Raw genomic sequence first — 17,038 nt, forward strand, 5'->3', positions numbered from 1 at the left:
GACTCATGGCCTAGTTGCTTTTGTGGTAAAAGCTAGTACCACAACTCTACTTTTGGCTTTTTGGTGTTTCATTAGAAATAAGAGTTTCACAGACTTTGAACCAGGATCCTCAGATCTTAGCCTCCTGAATAACTAAGATTACAGGCATGAACCACTGGCACTCAGCGTGTCTCTGTACTCTTGGATTATCTTCATGTTGTTCAGCATTACTTAATCTGTCCTCTAACTTAATGAGTTGTTTGTATGCCTGTTTTTTACATGCCTTTTTAGAAAATGTTTTCAATACAATTAAAGAGGTAATAATGCAACATATTATTGATAAATAATAACTAATAAATGATAGGATTTCACAACTATGTAATTTTCTCTTTTCTACATCCTGATTATGGTAACTTTTGTTGTTTTTTTTTAATGATAATCTCTGATGATTTAAAATCCTCCTCCCTCCCCCCTTTTTGTGTGTTTATCTTCAGAATACCGTCATGGAGGCCTCTATTCAGCTGCCGCCTTCCCTCTTCTCACCAAAGCAGAAGAGAGAAGTCAGGCCAGCCGATGACTCCTTCTTTAAGCTTCAGCTCATCGCATTTCGCAACGGCAAGCTTTTTCCTGCCACTGGAAATTCCACAAACTTGGCAGATGACGGGAAGCGGCGCTCAGTGGTCACCCCTGTGATTCTCACCAAAATAGGTTTGTAGGGAGCCTCTCACTCAGAGAACTCGGGACGGCCTACTACTCCTTAAATGCTCGTATTCCTTCCTTCTCGTTTTAATGAACCACCAGCCACTAAAGATCTTGCTGAGTACCCACCAGTGTCTATGTTGACATTTATTGTTTACGAACTGTGTTTCTGAAATGCCGCTCTTTCCCATTTCCTCCAGATGGTGTGAGCGTCGATACCCACCACATCCCTGTTAATGTGACTCTGCGTCGAATCGCACATGGAGCAGATGCCGTGGCAGCCCAGTGGGACTTTGACTTGCTGAATGGACAGGGAGGCTGGAAGTCAGATGGGTGCCGTATCCTCTATTCTGATGAAAACATCACCACGATTCAGTGCTACTCCCTCAGTAACTACGCCGTCTTAATGGTATGGAATTGTTAACTGTGTGCATGAGCACTAAGGATTGTGATTGATATATATATATGTATATATATATAATCTCCATGTGCATAATTAAGCTCAAGATGAAGAATTTAAATTTTAACTCCATGTTAATTGTTCCCTTTAATTATGTAAGAGATGGTGTTTGGTGTATTTCTAGATTTAAACGGAAACTGAATTACTTCCAAGTGCAACCTATATGGTATAGAGTTAGCAAGGGAATTTTCAGTAAGCTTGGTGAATCAGTTCAGCTTGATGCTGACCTCCTTAAAATAGGACATGATCTTAGGTTCATGTAAGTCCAGCTCTGTCCACACGGTGTGAGTTAGAAATGTACTGAGTGCATATAACCTGTGAAATATGAGACGTTTCAGTGTATTGCCCTACATGCATATTATATATAGGAACAACTTCACTTTATCTGTGAGAGGTTCTTAGCAGAAGACCTTCTAGTTTGCTGTCTGGAATCTTTTCCTACCTATGACACATCATCCTTATTGATTTCTTTTGAAGCTAATGGTGATAATTTTGAGTTTTATGACTGTGACAGTGTTGACATAAAACATGTCTTTAAGTTTCAATGTCCATCCATCTGGTAGCATTTTTATATATTTATTTTATTTACGATACCTATTAATCGCTTTCGAAAATAAATTGCTAATAATATAAAGGAAGTATAGGTTTTATAATATCAAATGAGATAACATAAAACAATTTTTGATTCTGAGTAGTGGATGATGAACTTAACTATAGTACTTGAATTTTTTGAGGGGGGGGCTGATTATTGATGTTTAATGCTTGGTAGTTGCTCTGATACTTGAGCCAAGCCCTCAGCCATGTTTGCTATCCTTTTCAAGTAGTGTTCGAACATTTATCCAGAACCAACCTCAGCTGGTGATCTTCCCACCAGGAGCCATCGGAGGTGTACATCACAACACAACGAACATCTGGCTGGTTGCCTGAGATTATACTCTCAAAACATAATTCTCCCAATCTTTGCTTTCCAAGTACCTGGCATTTCAGGTAAAAAAACAAAAAAAAAAAATCCAAAAACAAAGAGCAACAACAAAAAGCAAGGATATATAATGTCCTAGTAACTCCATATGAATACATTCTAGTGGTAGTGAAATGGATAAAATCTCAAAAGAATTAAAAACAAAAAAAAAATCAATGAGTTAGACACCAGTTGCTCACACCTGTAATCGTAGCTACTCAGGAGACTGGGATCTGAGGTTTTACAGTTTGAAGTCAGCCCAGCCAGGAAAGTCTGTGTGAGACTTTATTTCCAATTAACTACCAGAAAGCCAAAAGTAGGGTTTAGCTCAAAGTGATGGAATGCTATCCTTGAGTGAGAAAGCTCAGGGACAGAACCCATTTCCTGAGTTCAAGCCCCATGTATGAGACCTTCCTCCCCAAATAAAAAACCAAAAAAGAATGATTAAGAGCAATCACTGAATTATATGCCAGTGGTTTTTCTACTACTTTGTTTGAAAGCATCCAGGACTGAAAAATCCACAAGACTCAAATATTTGGTTTTTTTCTTTTAGTAGTGTTTCAGAGGTTTTGTGTGTTTTAAATAATTTCTTCTCTTTTCTCTTTGTTATCAAATGTTGTAATTTATCTGTCTGGTATTTAATTCCTGATAACTGTCCTCCTATCTTCTATTTCATCCAGTTCACCTGTGAGGCTTTCAGTATTTTTATTTGATTTACTGAACCTTTCATTTCTAGAATTTCAATTTAATTATCAGGATTTTATATCTTTTCACTTTCCTTTCCCATTCTGGATTGATTCAGCTGTTTATTTTATTTGTGTACTTACACTATCACTCTGTTTTTTTGCTCATGACTGAGTCACTGGTATCCAAATTGGTGATCATTCTTATAATCAGTTTTAAAAATTGTTTTGAGATTTTATTCATTTCACTATGATCAGAGTTTATTTGGGTGGGATTACTGTCTTGGAAGCATCATGTTCCCTTATTTTGTTTTGTTTTTGGTTTTTTTTGGATCACGGGGCTTGAACTCACCTGGGCACTGTCCCTGAGCTCTTTAGCTCAAGGCTACCACCCCAGCCCTGGGCCTTGGGCACTGTCCCTGAGCTCTTCAGCTCAAGGCTACTGCCCTAACCTTGAGCCAAGCCCCACCTCCCATTTTCTAGAGGTTAATTGGAGATAAGAGTCTCATATCCTTTTGTTCCCTGGGCTGGCTTTGAACCAGATCTCAGCCTCCTGAATAGCTAGGATTACAGGCGTGAGCCACCCTCTTTCTTCTGCTTCTGCATTAGGATTGCTATATTCAAGGTCCAGATCCTCCTCTGGAAGGTTTTTGTCTCCTGTAGTCTTTGAACTGAAGCTTTATCGGTGTTCAGGCAGGACTGGGAAGTAGCAGAGCTGATATTCAGCTTCTCCATGTGGATTACAGCTCAGTAACTAGCCAAGCGTTTGTCCATGGCCTTGAGTACCTGGTACAATCACAGCACTACTTAAGACAGACAGTCTGGCCAGAGTCTCTTGTACTTACTGATGTTCATGTTAGTACTATAAGTGTGACCATGACAACCATTAAAGGTCAGTTTTCTACTCCTGTGCTGCTTTTACTTTGTAAACTCATTTCTTCATGTACTGGGAGCCATTGGTGTCCAGAAAAAGTTTCGCCACCTGTGCTAGGCCCATAGTCTTTTAAGGACAGCAAGCATCCAAACAAGGGATGACCACCGCCCCCCCTCCACCCAAAAGTGTTGAGGGTGTAGGGAAGAAACAAAGTGATGGGTTGTGAATCCTAGATGGAATTTTGAGGGACTTGGGTACTCTGCGTGCTGGTATGTTGAATAGATTATTTACAAAGATGTAGATTAGCTATTTGATGACATCACATTTTATACAACTGCAAACAATGTGCATGTATCCTATGCGGCCCAGTTGATGATAAATGAATTCTTATAGACATTAGACCCTTAAATTGTCCTAAGGGTTTTATTCTTTTATCTGTACTGTTATTCTAAATGTTTTATTCTTTTATCTGTAATGTTAGTGTTGATAGTTTACAATTCTCTTCATGTCTCACTTTTGTGAGTTCATATTTTATGATTTAGTTGCCTTTACTTTAAAGCAAGAAACATTAAAATACGAAGCATTTTTCTTTCTTAGTTTATATGTGTTTTCTCGTTGAATTTTTGGATAGAGAATAATCTGAAACCGATATGTTGTAAGAGAAACCACAGAGTAGCAATGCTAAGATGTCTATAAAAGCTAACCAGAAAAAAAGTTGAGCAAAAGTAAATGAAACAAAAAAATGGCATTTTATAAGCTTCAGTGTGATACTGTACTAAACTTTTATTCTTAATCTAATACCAGTTTAAACATCATTTCTGAACTTCTTAGCTGTGTGTCTAAACTTAAAATTAGTATAATCCTTTTCTAGAAGGAATAAGCTATTCTTTTATCTTTCAGATGTTTTAATCTTTTAAAAATGTAATACATAATTTTCTGAAGGTAAAATACAGTGGTTTAAGTTTTTTTTTCCTATTTATTTTCAAAGAACACCCTGTTTTCCCTGATGTAATTGTGCCACCTAGAGGCAGAAGAACGAATTGTATTAGGAATTGTTGACTAAGAATAAAGTTGGTAGAAGAGATTTTTGGAGCTGCTTTTTTTTTTTTTTTTTTTTTTTAAATCAAAGTTAATGAAATTACACTTAAGTTTAAAGATACAGCTAAGTTGTATGTTTGCCTGGTGTGTTGGAGATCCTGGGTTCCTCTCTTAGCACTACAAAAATAAAAATAAGTCCACTTTTCAGTAAAATTGTTTTTTTCCTTTATATATATATTTATTATAATTAGTAGAGGCATTACAGTTATATTCGCCAGATAGAAGAAGCATTATTTCACACACATTAATACCTCTTCTCATGTTTTTGTCCCCATTTCCCTCCCTTCCCCCAATCTTGTTTTCCCCCCTTCCTTTTCCTATTTCACTTAAATAGTAAAGTTATGTTTACAGCAGAATTATCTATTTTATTGAAACTCAGCATCATCCTCTAAACTCTTCATAATAAAATCATATATCTCTTCTTGAGTACTATCTTAATACATTGTTTATATGTGCAAATCTAATTGTCTCTCTTGGGAAATAATCGGTATACCTTTTCCTGATGTGGTTTTAGATTGATTGCTATGAAGATAAACAGTCATGTGCCTCATTCTCTTTCCTCATTCCCTTTACCAAGAAATAAACCTAGCGCACATTTATTTATTCTCCTTTGTCTAGTGATGATTTTATGTTTGCTCAGGGTTGGTGTGCTAACTGAAGGTACACTTCATTCACACAATGACTGCATGCCCAGCCATGTTGAACTTTTACATAGCATATTCTCTCGGATCAAATGTTTTAAATTATTTCTGCACATTCACATACACTATTAACTTGAACTCTCACCCTGCATCATCACAGATTGTGCGAATTGAAACAAAGTAACTACATATCTCATTTTCTCCCATCATACACAAAGTTTGCATGTTGAATTCATTGTTGTCAGCCACATTTTTCCATGTGTCAAATATTTTATTTTTACTTTTTAGATGTAAAAATAAATTTTAACTAGGTGATAATTGTGTGTATATGCATGAATATATATGGATGTGTGCATAAAATTATTATACTTTCATTGGCTGACACTGACACTTGAACTCATTATATTTGCTGTATTACATGAGCCACACCCTCTACCCTTTATGCTTTTGATTTCGTTATTTTTCAGGGAAGATCTTGTTCTTTCTGTCCTGGACTGGCCCAGACAATGATCCTCCCACCTGTATCTCTATTTCTTCTTATTATTATTTATTTTTTTTATTGTCGGGATTGCACTTACATCCGTCAGGTAGTAGGTGCGTTACTCTGTATCTCTAGTTCTTAAGTAGCTAGGATTGCAGGTGTGTAGTACCACATTGGCCTGATGATATATTATTGAAGAGTCTGATTGTAATGGAAGTGGTAGTTAGTTGTAATTGACCCTTATACATCAGGCACTGTGGTACCTATGGTACCACTGACTGATTTGGTCCTCAAACCCTCCTTAGGAGCCGCCACCACCACCCTCTAGTGGTGAATAGAGAAAGGAGGTATGAAGAGTCAAGTGACATTACTGAGAGGGTAGTTGGTTTTGCATTGGGGTTTGAATTGGGCCAATCTCGTTCTCTGTGTTCTTAACTACTCTGCTCAGTTTCCTTTCTCAAATTTCATAGCAATATCAATATAAAAGAGCTTCCTTTTCCTTTTTGTTTCTTTTCCTTTCAGTGTTATATTATGTTTCCACCATAGTTTCCCTCTATATTTCTCTGTTGTATTTGTTCTCAGTAGTAGGCTACATTTTTATGATGTGACACACATATGAGGTCAACACCAAAATCAAGGTTTATTCCAACACTTAGGAAGTAGTACTTATGTTTCTTTCTAGTCATTTCCCACCTCAAGAAGTGCCCACACTTCTGTTGTGTGAGGACAGAGGAAAGCTTCCTGTTCTTAACTTTATATAAGTGAAATGTAGAATGTGTACTCTCTGTGCCTAGTTTCTTTTTTGATTACATCTGAGATTTATCTTTTGTTTTTTTTCATGTAGAGCAGTATGCCTTTTCATTGTTGTGAAGCAATCCATTGGTTGCAATCATCTAAATCTGCACATGTAGTATTGTAAGTGGACATTTGCTTACCAAGGAAAGTTCTACACATATCTGCATGTGTGTTTTGGATGGGCATGGGTGCTCAGGAAGGTAGCAAGCTGGATTATAGTCCAGCCGTGTTTTCAGCTTCAAGAGCTAGTATCAGAGTTGATAAAGTGGTCATCACTGGTCTGCAATCTCCCCCACAGTGGTGGTGCCAGTTGCTCCAGGTTCTGGCTCATCCTCAAGGTTTTTGTGATAGGTATTCGTGTGATAGAATTTGGACTTGTTATCAGGGTGCTAGTGTTCATTCAGTGGTAACTAAATTCAGTTGTTGGCACCTCAGTATCTTACTGATAATCTGTGAAGCTCGAAATGGATCTTGTCTATTTTTTATTGGGTTTGTTGTATAGAGACTCTTGATAGAAAGTTCTGAGCATGAGTTGCGCGAGATGCACTGTGAGTGTCAGCTTGATCCATGCCTTTCCCTTTTCATTCTTGAGCCTTTTTGTAAACAGAGTAGCTTAGTGTTTTTGAAATCTGATTTCTTAAACTTAAGGGTTCTTTTTTAGTAGGCAGTGTTTTTCATGTTCTGTTGAAGAAATCTTGTTTTGGATAAGCTCATGAGAATCTGCTTCCTTCTCAGTTTCAAGGCTTTCCATTTTCTTTTGCTTTTTACCTTTAGGTCCACAAGTCAGAAGACAAGTAGGGGCTTCAAGATCTTTAAATTATTCTTTGATTCTCACCTTTTTTCTAAAACACTTTGGATTTCAGCTCTGTTTTTTGAACTGGATTTTATTGGTAAGCATGGATTGCATCCCTTATTCTGAGTCCAGTGAATTAAGGTAATTGTTGATCTTAGTTATTCTTGTTATTGGTATAGTGCTGGTAAATAATTTCAAACTTCCATGGGCTTTGTATTTACAATACTTGGGGCTGCAAGTGCCTCTCCTTCCTCTGTCAAGATTAGGCTTCGAAACCTCTTCTCTTCTTTATTTGGACCCTTAATATGACAGATCACCCTGTGACATTTCCCACACTTGGGAGTTTTCATTTTCTTGGCATAGGTGTAGTTAACCTCTGTGGAGCACAATGCTTTTGACCTCCTGCTTTATTTATTTTCCTTAGTTTGGAGCCATCTAGACACATGATGACCAAGGTCAGCATTGGCCATAGGCTGTGGTGGAGAGTGTGTCTGGGGTCAGGACTTTGCCTGTGTTACTGATGGCCACGCTGCTCATATAAACAAGAGGGCTACCTTCCTACTTACAGTGACTCTTTCAGTATAGCTTTTGTGCAATGTGTTTAGTAATTTTTTTTCATATATTTTTATTGTAATCAATAGAAGGGTTACATGATATTTGCTAGATAGATGGTGCATTAATTCCCATACATTGATACCCTTTCACATGTCTTGGTCCCCGTTCCCTCCCCCCAACTCCCACCCCTCATCTTATTTTCCCCCATTCCCTATCCAATTTCAAATAACCAAATACAAATACATCCAATATATCAGGTAACAAAGTGAGATGCTGTAACAATATGAGATAACCAAGGGACAGCAAAAGAGATGAGAGATAACATAGTACCTGAAGAAGAACAAGACTATATTTTCAGGGATCATTTCTATAGTATGTGTTTAGTAGTTTTTAATATCAAAGGCAGAATCTGTATTTGCTTGCCACTGTAATTGGGAATAATTTGATTTAAATTTCTGCTTTATCTCTCATTGTAGATATTGGACATGTTCACTGTACTAAAATCCTAATCTTCTCAATTGTCTAAAGTATTCCTCCATTTTCTTGTGTTGCTCAATGTACTCAGTTGCTGGGTTTTCCTTTCTTTATTTTTTAAGTGAAAAGTTCAAATGGATTTATACTTTTTTGAAAGGTTAATATGTACCTGTATAAAAGCTGCAATTTGCCTCTTATGTGTCTCTTTGCTGGGTGTTCTAGTTGTGTCTTCGGTTGGCGTTCTGGGTGTGTCTTCAGCTGGTGTTCTGGGTGTGTCTTCAGCTGGAGTTCTGGGTGTGTCTTCAGCTGGGACAACCCAGGGAGTGGCATCTCCTGTGACTGTGGCCAAATAATCGCTTTCTCATTCTGTATTACGTGGGCATGACTTTTGAAAAGGTCTGTTTTTGTTTTTTTCCAAACTTGAACCTTATACTCTGCCTCGGATGGTAGAAGTTACATTTTCATGTTCTTTCTGCCTCTCAGTACTGTGAGATGACTTACAGAGAGGCACTGGTCCCCAATCCCTCCGTCTTTTCCAGAATCTGAGGCCGGCAGTGCACAAAGGTAGTCTGAATGCTAAGTCCCAGATATTGAAAGTTCATCCTCACTCATTAACTCAACACTTCCACCACAGCTTTTTATAGAAACCCAGGAGAAACATGTCTGCACTCGTTTTCATCTTCCTGACGTTTTAAAAACTCCTACTAATATTCTGGACTTTTTAGCAGAATGCGCATGTCCTGATGCACAGAGGATATAAACTGTTGTTTGTGATAGCTTTCCTTTAGCCTTGCCCTTTTGTGCACTGAGTTTATACACCAGATTCCTCTGAGGTCTGCAAATGTGTCCTACTGGTCCCTATGGATCTATGTCCAGCACAGTTTCCTGCCTGCTGGGAACCACAGTCATATCTGTCAGGTAAACAGATGAGTTACAGATTGGAGTTTATTGTGGGGCTATCAAGTTGTAATTCAACACCAGCTTCCTGTAACAGTGATCTTGTGTTCAGAATTTGTCATGAATTGTTCATTATTTGTCTTGATTGTCATTAATTGTCCTGTTGCAGTCTTTGTCTATTTACACTTTCAAATTACTTCTTCTGATTGTACCCTGGAAACATTGGCTCATTCCCTCTGTATCCTAAGCCACTTTCCATATCCTTGATTTGGCCAATTTTTCCCTACCTTTGCTCTGGCTTTTGTTTATTTGTTCTGTAGTTTTGTGATTAAAGCCCTAAATCATAACCGTTTGAGGGGTCAGTGCAGAAAGAAAAGCCAGAGAAGGGATTTGATGAGTCAGCAGCTTTGACATCTGTGACCTGTAGCCCAGGTGAGATGGCCCAGGCTCTGTAAGGAAGGAAAGAGTTAAGGTTTCGGCCTGCTGTTGTCCTTTCAGCCAGGCAATGTCTGTAGTGTATTTAGAAATATAGACTCAGCAGCCATGCACAGCATGTCTCACTTAGTTTTCCAAGCTGTAAAATGGGGATAATAATATACCTACTTGGGTGAAGTGTTGGGCACAGTCATTGCCCAGATGATGACTTACTTGTGAGTGACTTACTTGTTGATTGTTTTAAAACTCTTCCTTACTCCCATAACTGCGCCACTCATTTTGCCAGCAAATTTTTGCTGACATCATTTGTCTTTATCTCTCCTGTGGCTTTGTGTTCTGTCAGGACAGGAGATATCTTAGCATTATGTCTCCAAGGACTTTTTGTGGTGTTTGTTCCATTTGTGTTAGTGGAACTTGGAGCTGACTTCTGATAGCCTCTGTCCTCGGGGTTGGTTGGCACTCAGACCCTGCTCTTGCCTGTGTTTTCTCAGCCAGGTTGTCATCATGGAGGGTGGAGCCTGTTGTTGTCCTTGGGAATCAAAACTCCCATGTGTGTGAAATATCACTCTCCCTTACCCTCATGACAGAACAGCATTAGGTGCTCCTAGTCTCAGTTGTGTGTAACTGCATACAGTTAACACAGTAGAAAATCAGAATCATACGTAGTGTGAAGACAAGATATTAGTCGTTGAGAAAAGTGCAGAGATGGAGAACCAGAGTTCTTGATGAACAAGTATGATTCAATCACTTGAAATCCCTGTGGTCTATGAAGGGTGCTGAGAATGAGTCTCTCTTCCCTCAGGATTTGACAGGATCTGAACTGTACACCCCAGCAGCCAGTCTCCTACACCCTGTGATTTACACTACTGCAGTCATTCTCCTCTTGTGCCTCTTGGCTGTCATTGTGAGCTACATATACCATCACAGGTAAGACGGGATAAGATACAGCTCTGTGGATTGTGCCTTGCATGACTCATTTCACACTAATGCTGATGATAGGTTGGATGCTGTGATACCCTATCCAAGATGGGATGAATATCGTAGAAAATACACAAGTTGTGTTTCATGCCAGCATAGTCAGGAGTAGTCAATATAAGAGATGGGAGCTTTTTCTGTAGGATACAGATTGCTGGGCTTGTATCTGGAAAAGAACACAGGCAAGTGAGCAGAAGAACTAGAAGCCATGAGAAAAGGGACAGTATTATTCCCTTAAGAAGGTGTCTAGTGGAATGGCTTAGTACTTAAGTTTTGTGGCTGTTTGCCTGTTGTAATACTCTAGCATTGCTCAGAGAGTTTTTGGCATTTAATCAAGAGATAATATGGTGTTTTGTTTGTTTAATTGGATGCAAAGCTATAGAAATGTTCATTTTATCATCAGAAATAATGAAGGACTTGCTAAGCACAAACACACTCTGCAAAAGATTTTGCTAGAACCTGTTTTCCTCTTTAAGCTAGCCAGCGGTGGCATTTCTTGACATTTGTTAAAAAACAAAAAGCAGTTTTGACATGAAAAGAAAAGAAACACTTGAACATTTCACTGGGAAAGGCCAAGCAGAAATATACTGGGCATCCAGGCCATGTTTTCCTGTTTGGTCTAGAATAACACCCATAGCCACCTAAGTGCCCTGGCAGTAGATCCAGCCCTGAGACATGGTAAGTGATGTAAGTTTAGTTGCTTCTTACTGCGGAGAATTTGCTTAGCTTTGGCTCTAGGCAATGGTTCCATAAATGGCTTATCTTTTGAATACCTAAAATTAAATATGAAGAAACTATATTAAGTTAAATGATTTCTCAAGTTGGGTGTGTGTGATAGTAAGTATGTGATCAAATATTGAATTTAATTTAAAGTTGACCTTTCATGCATAGGGAGTGAACTTGTAAATAGACGTCACAGTGTCCTACGTCAGCTGTACCAGACTGATTATTTTCCTTAACATTTCTCCTCTCTCAACCAAGTGTGATCCGGATCAGCCTCAAGAGCTGGCATATGCTTGTGAACCTGTGCCTCCATGTTTTCCTGACCTGTGTGGTCTTTGTGGGAGGAATAACCCAAACCAGAAATGCCAGCGTCTGCCAAGCAGTAAGTCCTGGAGAAAATGTGAAAGTAGTGCTGATACTGGAGCATGTCTTCCTTTTACTCTCTGCTGAGTTAGAACTAACCCTAAGTGCTTTCCCTCTGAGCGGAGACCAGCATACTTCACACACTGAATTTTACCATTTCACCACCCAACACCTCACGGAGCATCTTTGGCAGCTGATATTCCCCATGTCTGTCACAGAGCCTGAGAGCTCATTTAAATACTTTAAAAAATCATAACTTGAATCAAAAGTGTCATTTTCTACAGGACTTGGAGATTGACTTCATCTGTTGATGAAAACAGTAGACATTAGTTTTTTTTAATAACACTTTAAATGTAATGATTTAAACATGTAAAATTAAATTATAAATAGAATTAAATATTGAACTCTTGTTTTCAAATGTTACTACATTCGTACTTTTTTTTTAATAACATGTACAGCCTATTCCTTGTATAAGTATAAAGAATGGAAATGCTTCCATTTAAGATTAAAATTAGAACATTTGTACCATTTTAATGCCCATCTCCCCTTTCTGTGTTATTTCTTCCGTGCATGACAGCAAGAAGCAGAGTGTAATAACTTACGTTGGGACCACCTGGGTTTGGGTCTCAGCCGCACTATTTACTGGCTGTGCTTTTATGGTCCATATGTTTTAACTTCTTTTTTGTTCAAATTATAGCAAAGAAATCATAGTCTGCCTTTGGCAGAATTTCCAGATACAGTTCAGTAATGTTAATTATAAAGCCCAACTACATACAGTGTGTATCTGTGAAACCATCTATTTTAACTTTGTACCTGTTGAACAACAGTTGCTTTTTCTTCTCCTTTTAGCCCCAGTAGCTTATCATAATTCTACCCTTTGCCTCTATGCCCTAAGTAGAAATATACATTTATCTTTCTGTGATTAACTTACTTCCCTTCAAAGGGAGTGTGAGTGTGTGTGCACATACCACAACTGTGCCCAGCTTAAACAGCATGCTTTTAACAACAAGAAAAACAGATAGGATCCAGGTGAGGTGGCTCAGGGATACCGTGTATTTCTGTTTTCTATATTGCTGTATTCTTGGGAAGTCAGATAATGGGATGGAAGGCACTTGACAACTGGACAGAAGTCATAGCCTCTTTCTTTTCAGTTTCTCCTCTGTTCTACATGACTGGTTCCTATTTACTATTACTGTTTCAGAAATCCTGCCTCTCACCTACCACTCCTAAAACATTATATTGCTAAAAAATAATCTCATGGTGCCCATAAAAACTTTATAAGTAAGCCAGGCGTGGTGGCTCATGCCTGTAATCCTAGCTACTCAGGAAGATGAGATCTTAGGATCATGCTTCAAAGGCAGCTTGGACACTGAAGTCCATGAGACTTTTATCTTCAGTTAATAACCAGAAAACCCAAAATTGGCAAAGTGGCAATTTGGCTCAAGGAGTAGGTTGGTAGCCTTGAGCTGATGAGCTCAGGAACAATTCCCAGGCCCAGATTTCAAGTCCCATGACTGACTGAAAAACAAAACAAAACAAAACAAAAAACCTTACAAGTAACTATTGTCTCTGGACTCTCTGAGGAAGAGTTGTATGATTTACCGATGTGTATTGTATCATCCAGGGACTCTTAGTAGGTACTCAGCCAATACATATTTATGAACAAAAAGAAGTCTGTCTGCTGACTATACAGGCCATTGTGAGTTTGACTGTATTTGTGTTAACTAAAGATATTCACTGAGGTCTTGAAGCACTAACCCTTACAAAGAACTTTAGTAGCAAAGCCCTTTAGCTTAACGTACTTGTAGGGGTTAGTATGAAACTTATTAGTACATAAATACATATATTTAAATTATATAAGGTAAGGCACAGAAAATTCTCTTAGTCTAGATCATTGGAACTGTTTCACGGCAGAGACATGACTCATAGTGGGTCTGTGTAACTGAGCCCTTGCACCCAGCACTGTCAAGGATGGAGACCTGGGAGACCAGTTGCTGACCATACGACCTCTTAGATGAATCTGAGTATGGAACACAGAGCTAATACCACTGGCCAAATAGGAGTATAGCTGCTACAAAGATAAAGTCAAAGCATACCCAGAAACGTAGACATTCGCTGGTGGAGACTGTTGTTTAAATTTTTCTCTGCTCATATCTAAGTATATTCTTTACCACAGTATTTTTTAATAATAGTTGTGTATGCTACCCTGTAGGTTACTTCCAGTTGAAAAAGCTCTCCCTGTTTATGAGAGTTTATAGTTGAGTAGCGGATACAAGAAAATGTAGGTCTTTAGTGTCATTCTACCTATTGTATAGCTGTGAAAATTGTTAAGAGTCTTTCTACAGTATTAATGCATTGCATTTATTAATGGTTTACATGCCCTGTGGATTCGATTACTTGTTTCCAAACCACTCACAAAATTTCTGTGTAGGCTGCTGGTGACTTGGAAGGAAACAGAATGGCGAGAATATATTTAGCGTGCAGACCGAGGTAGGATGGAAGGCCCAACAGGGAATTCCACATCCCAGAGAAGGCTGTCTCTACTGAGATCTCAGTTCCCACACTTGTGTGTGATTTTTGTTTGTTCGTTTTTTTCATTTTAAGTGATTTTTTTTCTTTTATGTAACTCTGTTGTCAGATGTCAATGAGACTCCTAAAATTTCCCATTTAGCCACAGCCATTTAAATGAATTTTTAATATCCTTAAGTGATTAGTTTTCTGGGAATTTAGAAATGCCACAGAAAATATTTCACAGCCTTAATGATTGAGTTTCCCTCCTTAGAAAACGCTACACCATACCTTTGGTGTGGAAAGTAGTTTAGTCCAGTGTTCTAGCTCATTTTTTTTGACCTTCGTTCAAAAATATTCCTGCAGTAGTAGAACCAGTCCTTTTGAGTCAAAATCAGTGATTTGCTGTAAATATGTTGCTTTCTATGCACTGAATTCATTTTTGCTATTTTTACTTACTTTCAACATCTGGTGTGGCTGCAAAGAGCTCAGTGGGTTCTTTTGTGCCTCTTGTTCCACTTCTGTCTATATTTTTTTTTCCTTTTCCATGTGGCCTCACAGAATTTACCAGGGCCCAAGGAGCCTCTTCTGTCCTAAGGAAGAAGATAACTTGTGACTTGGCTATTTTGGCCAGTGGAATCCACTCTCCTCATACCTCCAGAGTTGTAACGAGCTTTACCCTGGACCCTGACTGCCTTGAGTTTTTACTCTATATGATAAGAATGAGGCTTTGCTGTGAGCAGGAGTCTGCTGCCCCTTACACTCCAGACAATGGGGTGCATACTGTTTTTGTTTCTCTTGACGTTGGAAAGCCATCCATTTAGAATGACATTTTTTTCTTGGACATTTTTATTAGTAGAATTTTATCTGCATCTGTTAGAACAAAAAGAAAGGATAAAAAAGTACCAAGTCTTTTCATCAGAGAGTCCTAGATCTTGTCCAGGATGCTTCATGATACATGGTACTTCTTTTCATCTTTTTTTTTGTCAGTTCTGGGGCTTGAACTCAGGGCCTAGGCACTGTCCTTGAGCTTTTTCAAGGCTAGCATTCTGCCACCTGAGCCATAGACTCACTTCTGCCTTTTTCTCTGTGTACAGCATCCACAAGACTTTCTGCGTGTCGGGCAAGCACTCTTATCACTACACTATACTCCCAACTTCCTTTTCTTTAGATAAGAAGTTTTAAGCATCTCATCTCCTCTCACATCGTCATCTAGAATTTCATCCTCGAGTAGACTTGCTTCAAACACAGGACATAATATTATTTCACTCTTACCAGTGTATGACAGCCCTGAATTAGAGCTTGGATGACATACTCTAAAACTTACTTTTCATACATGAGTAATTACCTTTACTCTCTGTGTGCCTGCTTATATGCTGCATCTTTGAAAAAGCCATGTTAGACCTCATGTCACCCAGTACCCAGCCGGTATATACCCTGTTGTGTATTAGGGGTCATCTTGAGTACATGTGGGTTTCCTAGACTGTTAGAGGAAGGTGACCTCTTTTTTTTTTTTTTGCCAGTCCTGGGCTTGAGCTCAGGGCTTGAGCACTGTTCTTGGACTTTCTCAAGGCTAGAGCTCTACCACTTGAGCCTCAGCACCACTTCTGGCTTTTTGCTATGTATGTGGGGTACCGAGGAATCAAACCCGCGTCTTTATGCATGCTAGGCAAGCACTTTAACCACTAGGCCAAACTCCCGGCCCCTGGAAGGTGACCTCTTAAGCATGCTTAGTGTGGTTAGCAGCTGAAGGACTCAAGCATCAAAGGACACCTTTATACTGCTTTTTAATCAAACATGTGATAGCTTCATCTTCTTTTAGATAATGTATGTTTTTCAATCTTCCCTGTAGGTTGGGATAATCCTTCATTATTCGACCCTTGCCACAGTATTATGGGTGGGAGTAACCGCTCGAAATATTTATAAACAAGTCACTAAGAAAGCTAAAAGATGCCAGGATCCTGACGAGCCGCCCCCTCCACCAAGACCCATGCTCAGGTATCTGGTTGTTGTTGAATTTTCTTAAATGAGTATCCAATGATTTGTTTGCTTTAATTGAATCATGATCACAAGATACAACAAAACGTATAGGCATAAAATAATGAATCTATGAACTTTACTGTCCTCCTTGTGAATATAGGTTATTTTCCTCTCCCCCGCACCCCAAACACACGCCTCACATTCATGCCAAAGCAGGTCTGACACTGCCTTATCCTTGGCAGATTTCATATGCAAGCACTGGCTGTGGCTTAGAAGGCTCTGAAATGGTAACTTTTTATTGCCTTGAGGTCATGCGTGTGTCATGGATTTTAATCTCACCAGAACATCAATTTAATTCTTATGAAAGATAAAACACATCTGGAGTGATGTCCTTCTAGCCCATTGCAATAAAAAGATGTCCAAGTGAATCATCATGCTGGGATGAGTAGAACTCTTATCTGTGATCCCTGAGTTTCTATGCTCACTGAGTTTTGGGGATATCTGGTGAGTGCCTGGCAATGGACTGAAATTGAGAGCTCCCCACATACCCTGTCCTTGAGGCTTTTGCAGGAGCAGAACTGGCTGTGGACCTGGGAGAATGTGGTGTGGAAACCTTGAAAATATAAAGATTCCTTGACTCTGCAAAGAAAGGAACTGTTCATTAGCT

The 17,038-nt window shown here is 38.8% G+C and overlaps 1 protein-coding gene and 1 pseudogene across 2 annotated transcripts in view; both read left to right on the forward strand.

The window, feature by feature from the left end:
* The window catches only part of Adgra3 (adhesion G protein-coupled receptor A3), a 98,409-nt gene that overhangs the window by 77,263 nt on the left and 4,108 nt on the right, over positions 1-17,038 (forward strand). For both annotated transcript variants that reach the window (XM_090343765.1, XM_090343766.1), the window contains 5 exons: positions 474-687; positions 879-1,087; positions 10,625-10,749; positions 11,779-11,902; positions 16,244-16,389. In XM_090343765.1, the coding sequence (XP_090199891.1) occupies positions 474-687; positions 879-1,087; positions 10,625-10,749; positions 11,779-11,902; positions 16,244-16,389 (818 nt within the window). The remainder of the gene's footprint in view (positions 1-473; positions 688-878; positions 1,088-10,624; positions 10,750-11,778; positions 11,903-16,243; positions 16,390-17,038) is intronic.
* LOC150055933 (small nucleolar RNA U3) lies at positions 8,359-8,448 on the forward strand (annotated as a pseudogene).

Source organism: Megascapheus bottae, chromosome 13, assembly GCF_031878675.1.
Source record: "Megascapheus bottae isolate mThoBot1 chromosome 13, mThoBot2.hap1, whole genome shotgun sequence".
NCBI lineage: Eukaryota > Metazoa > Chordata > Mammalia > Rodentia > Geomyidae > Megascapheus > Megascapheus bottae.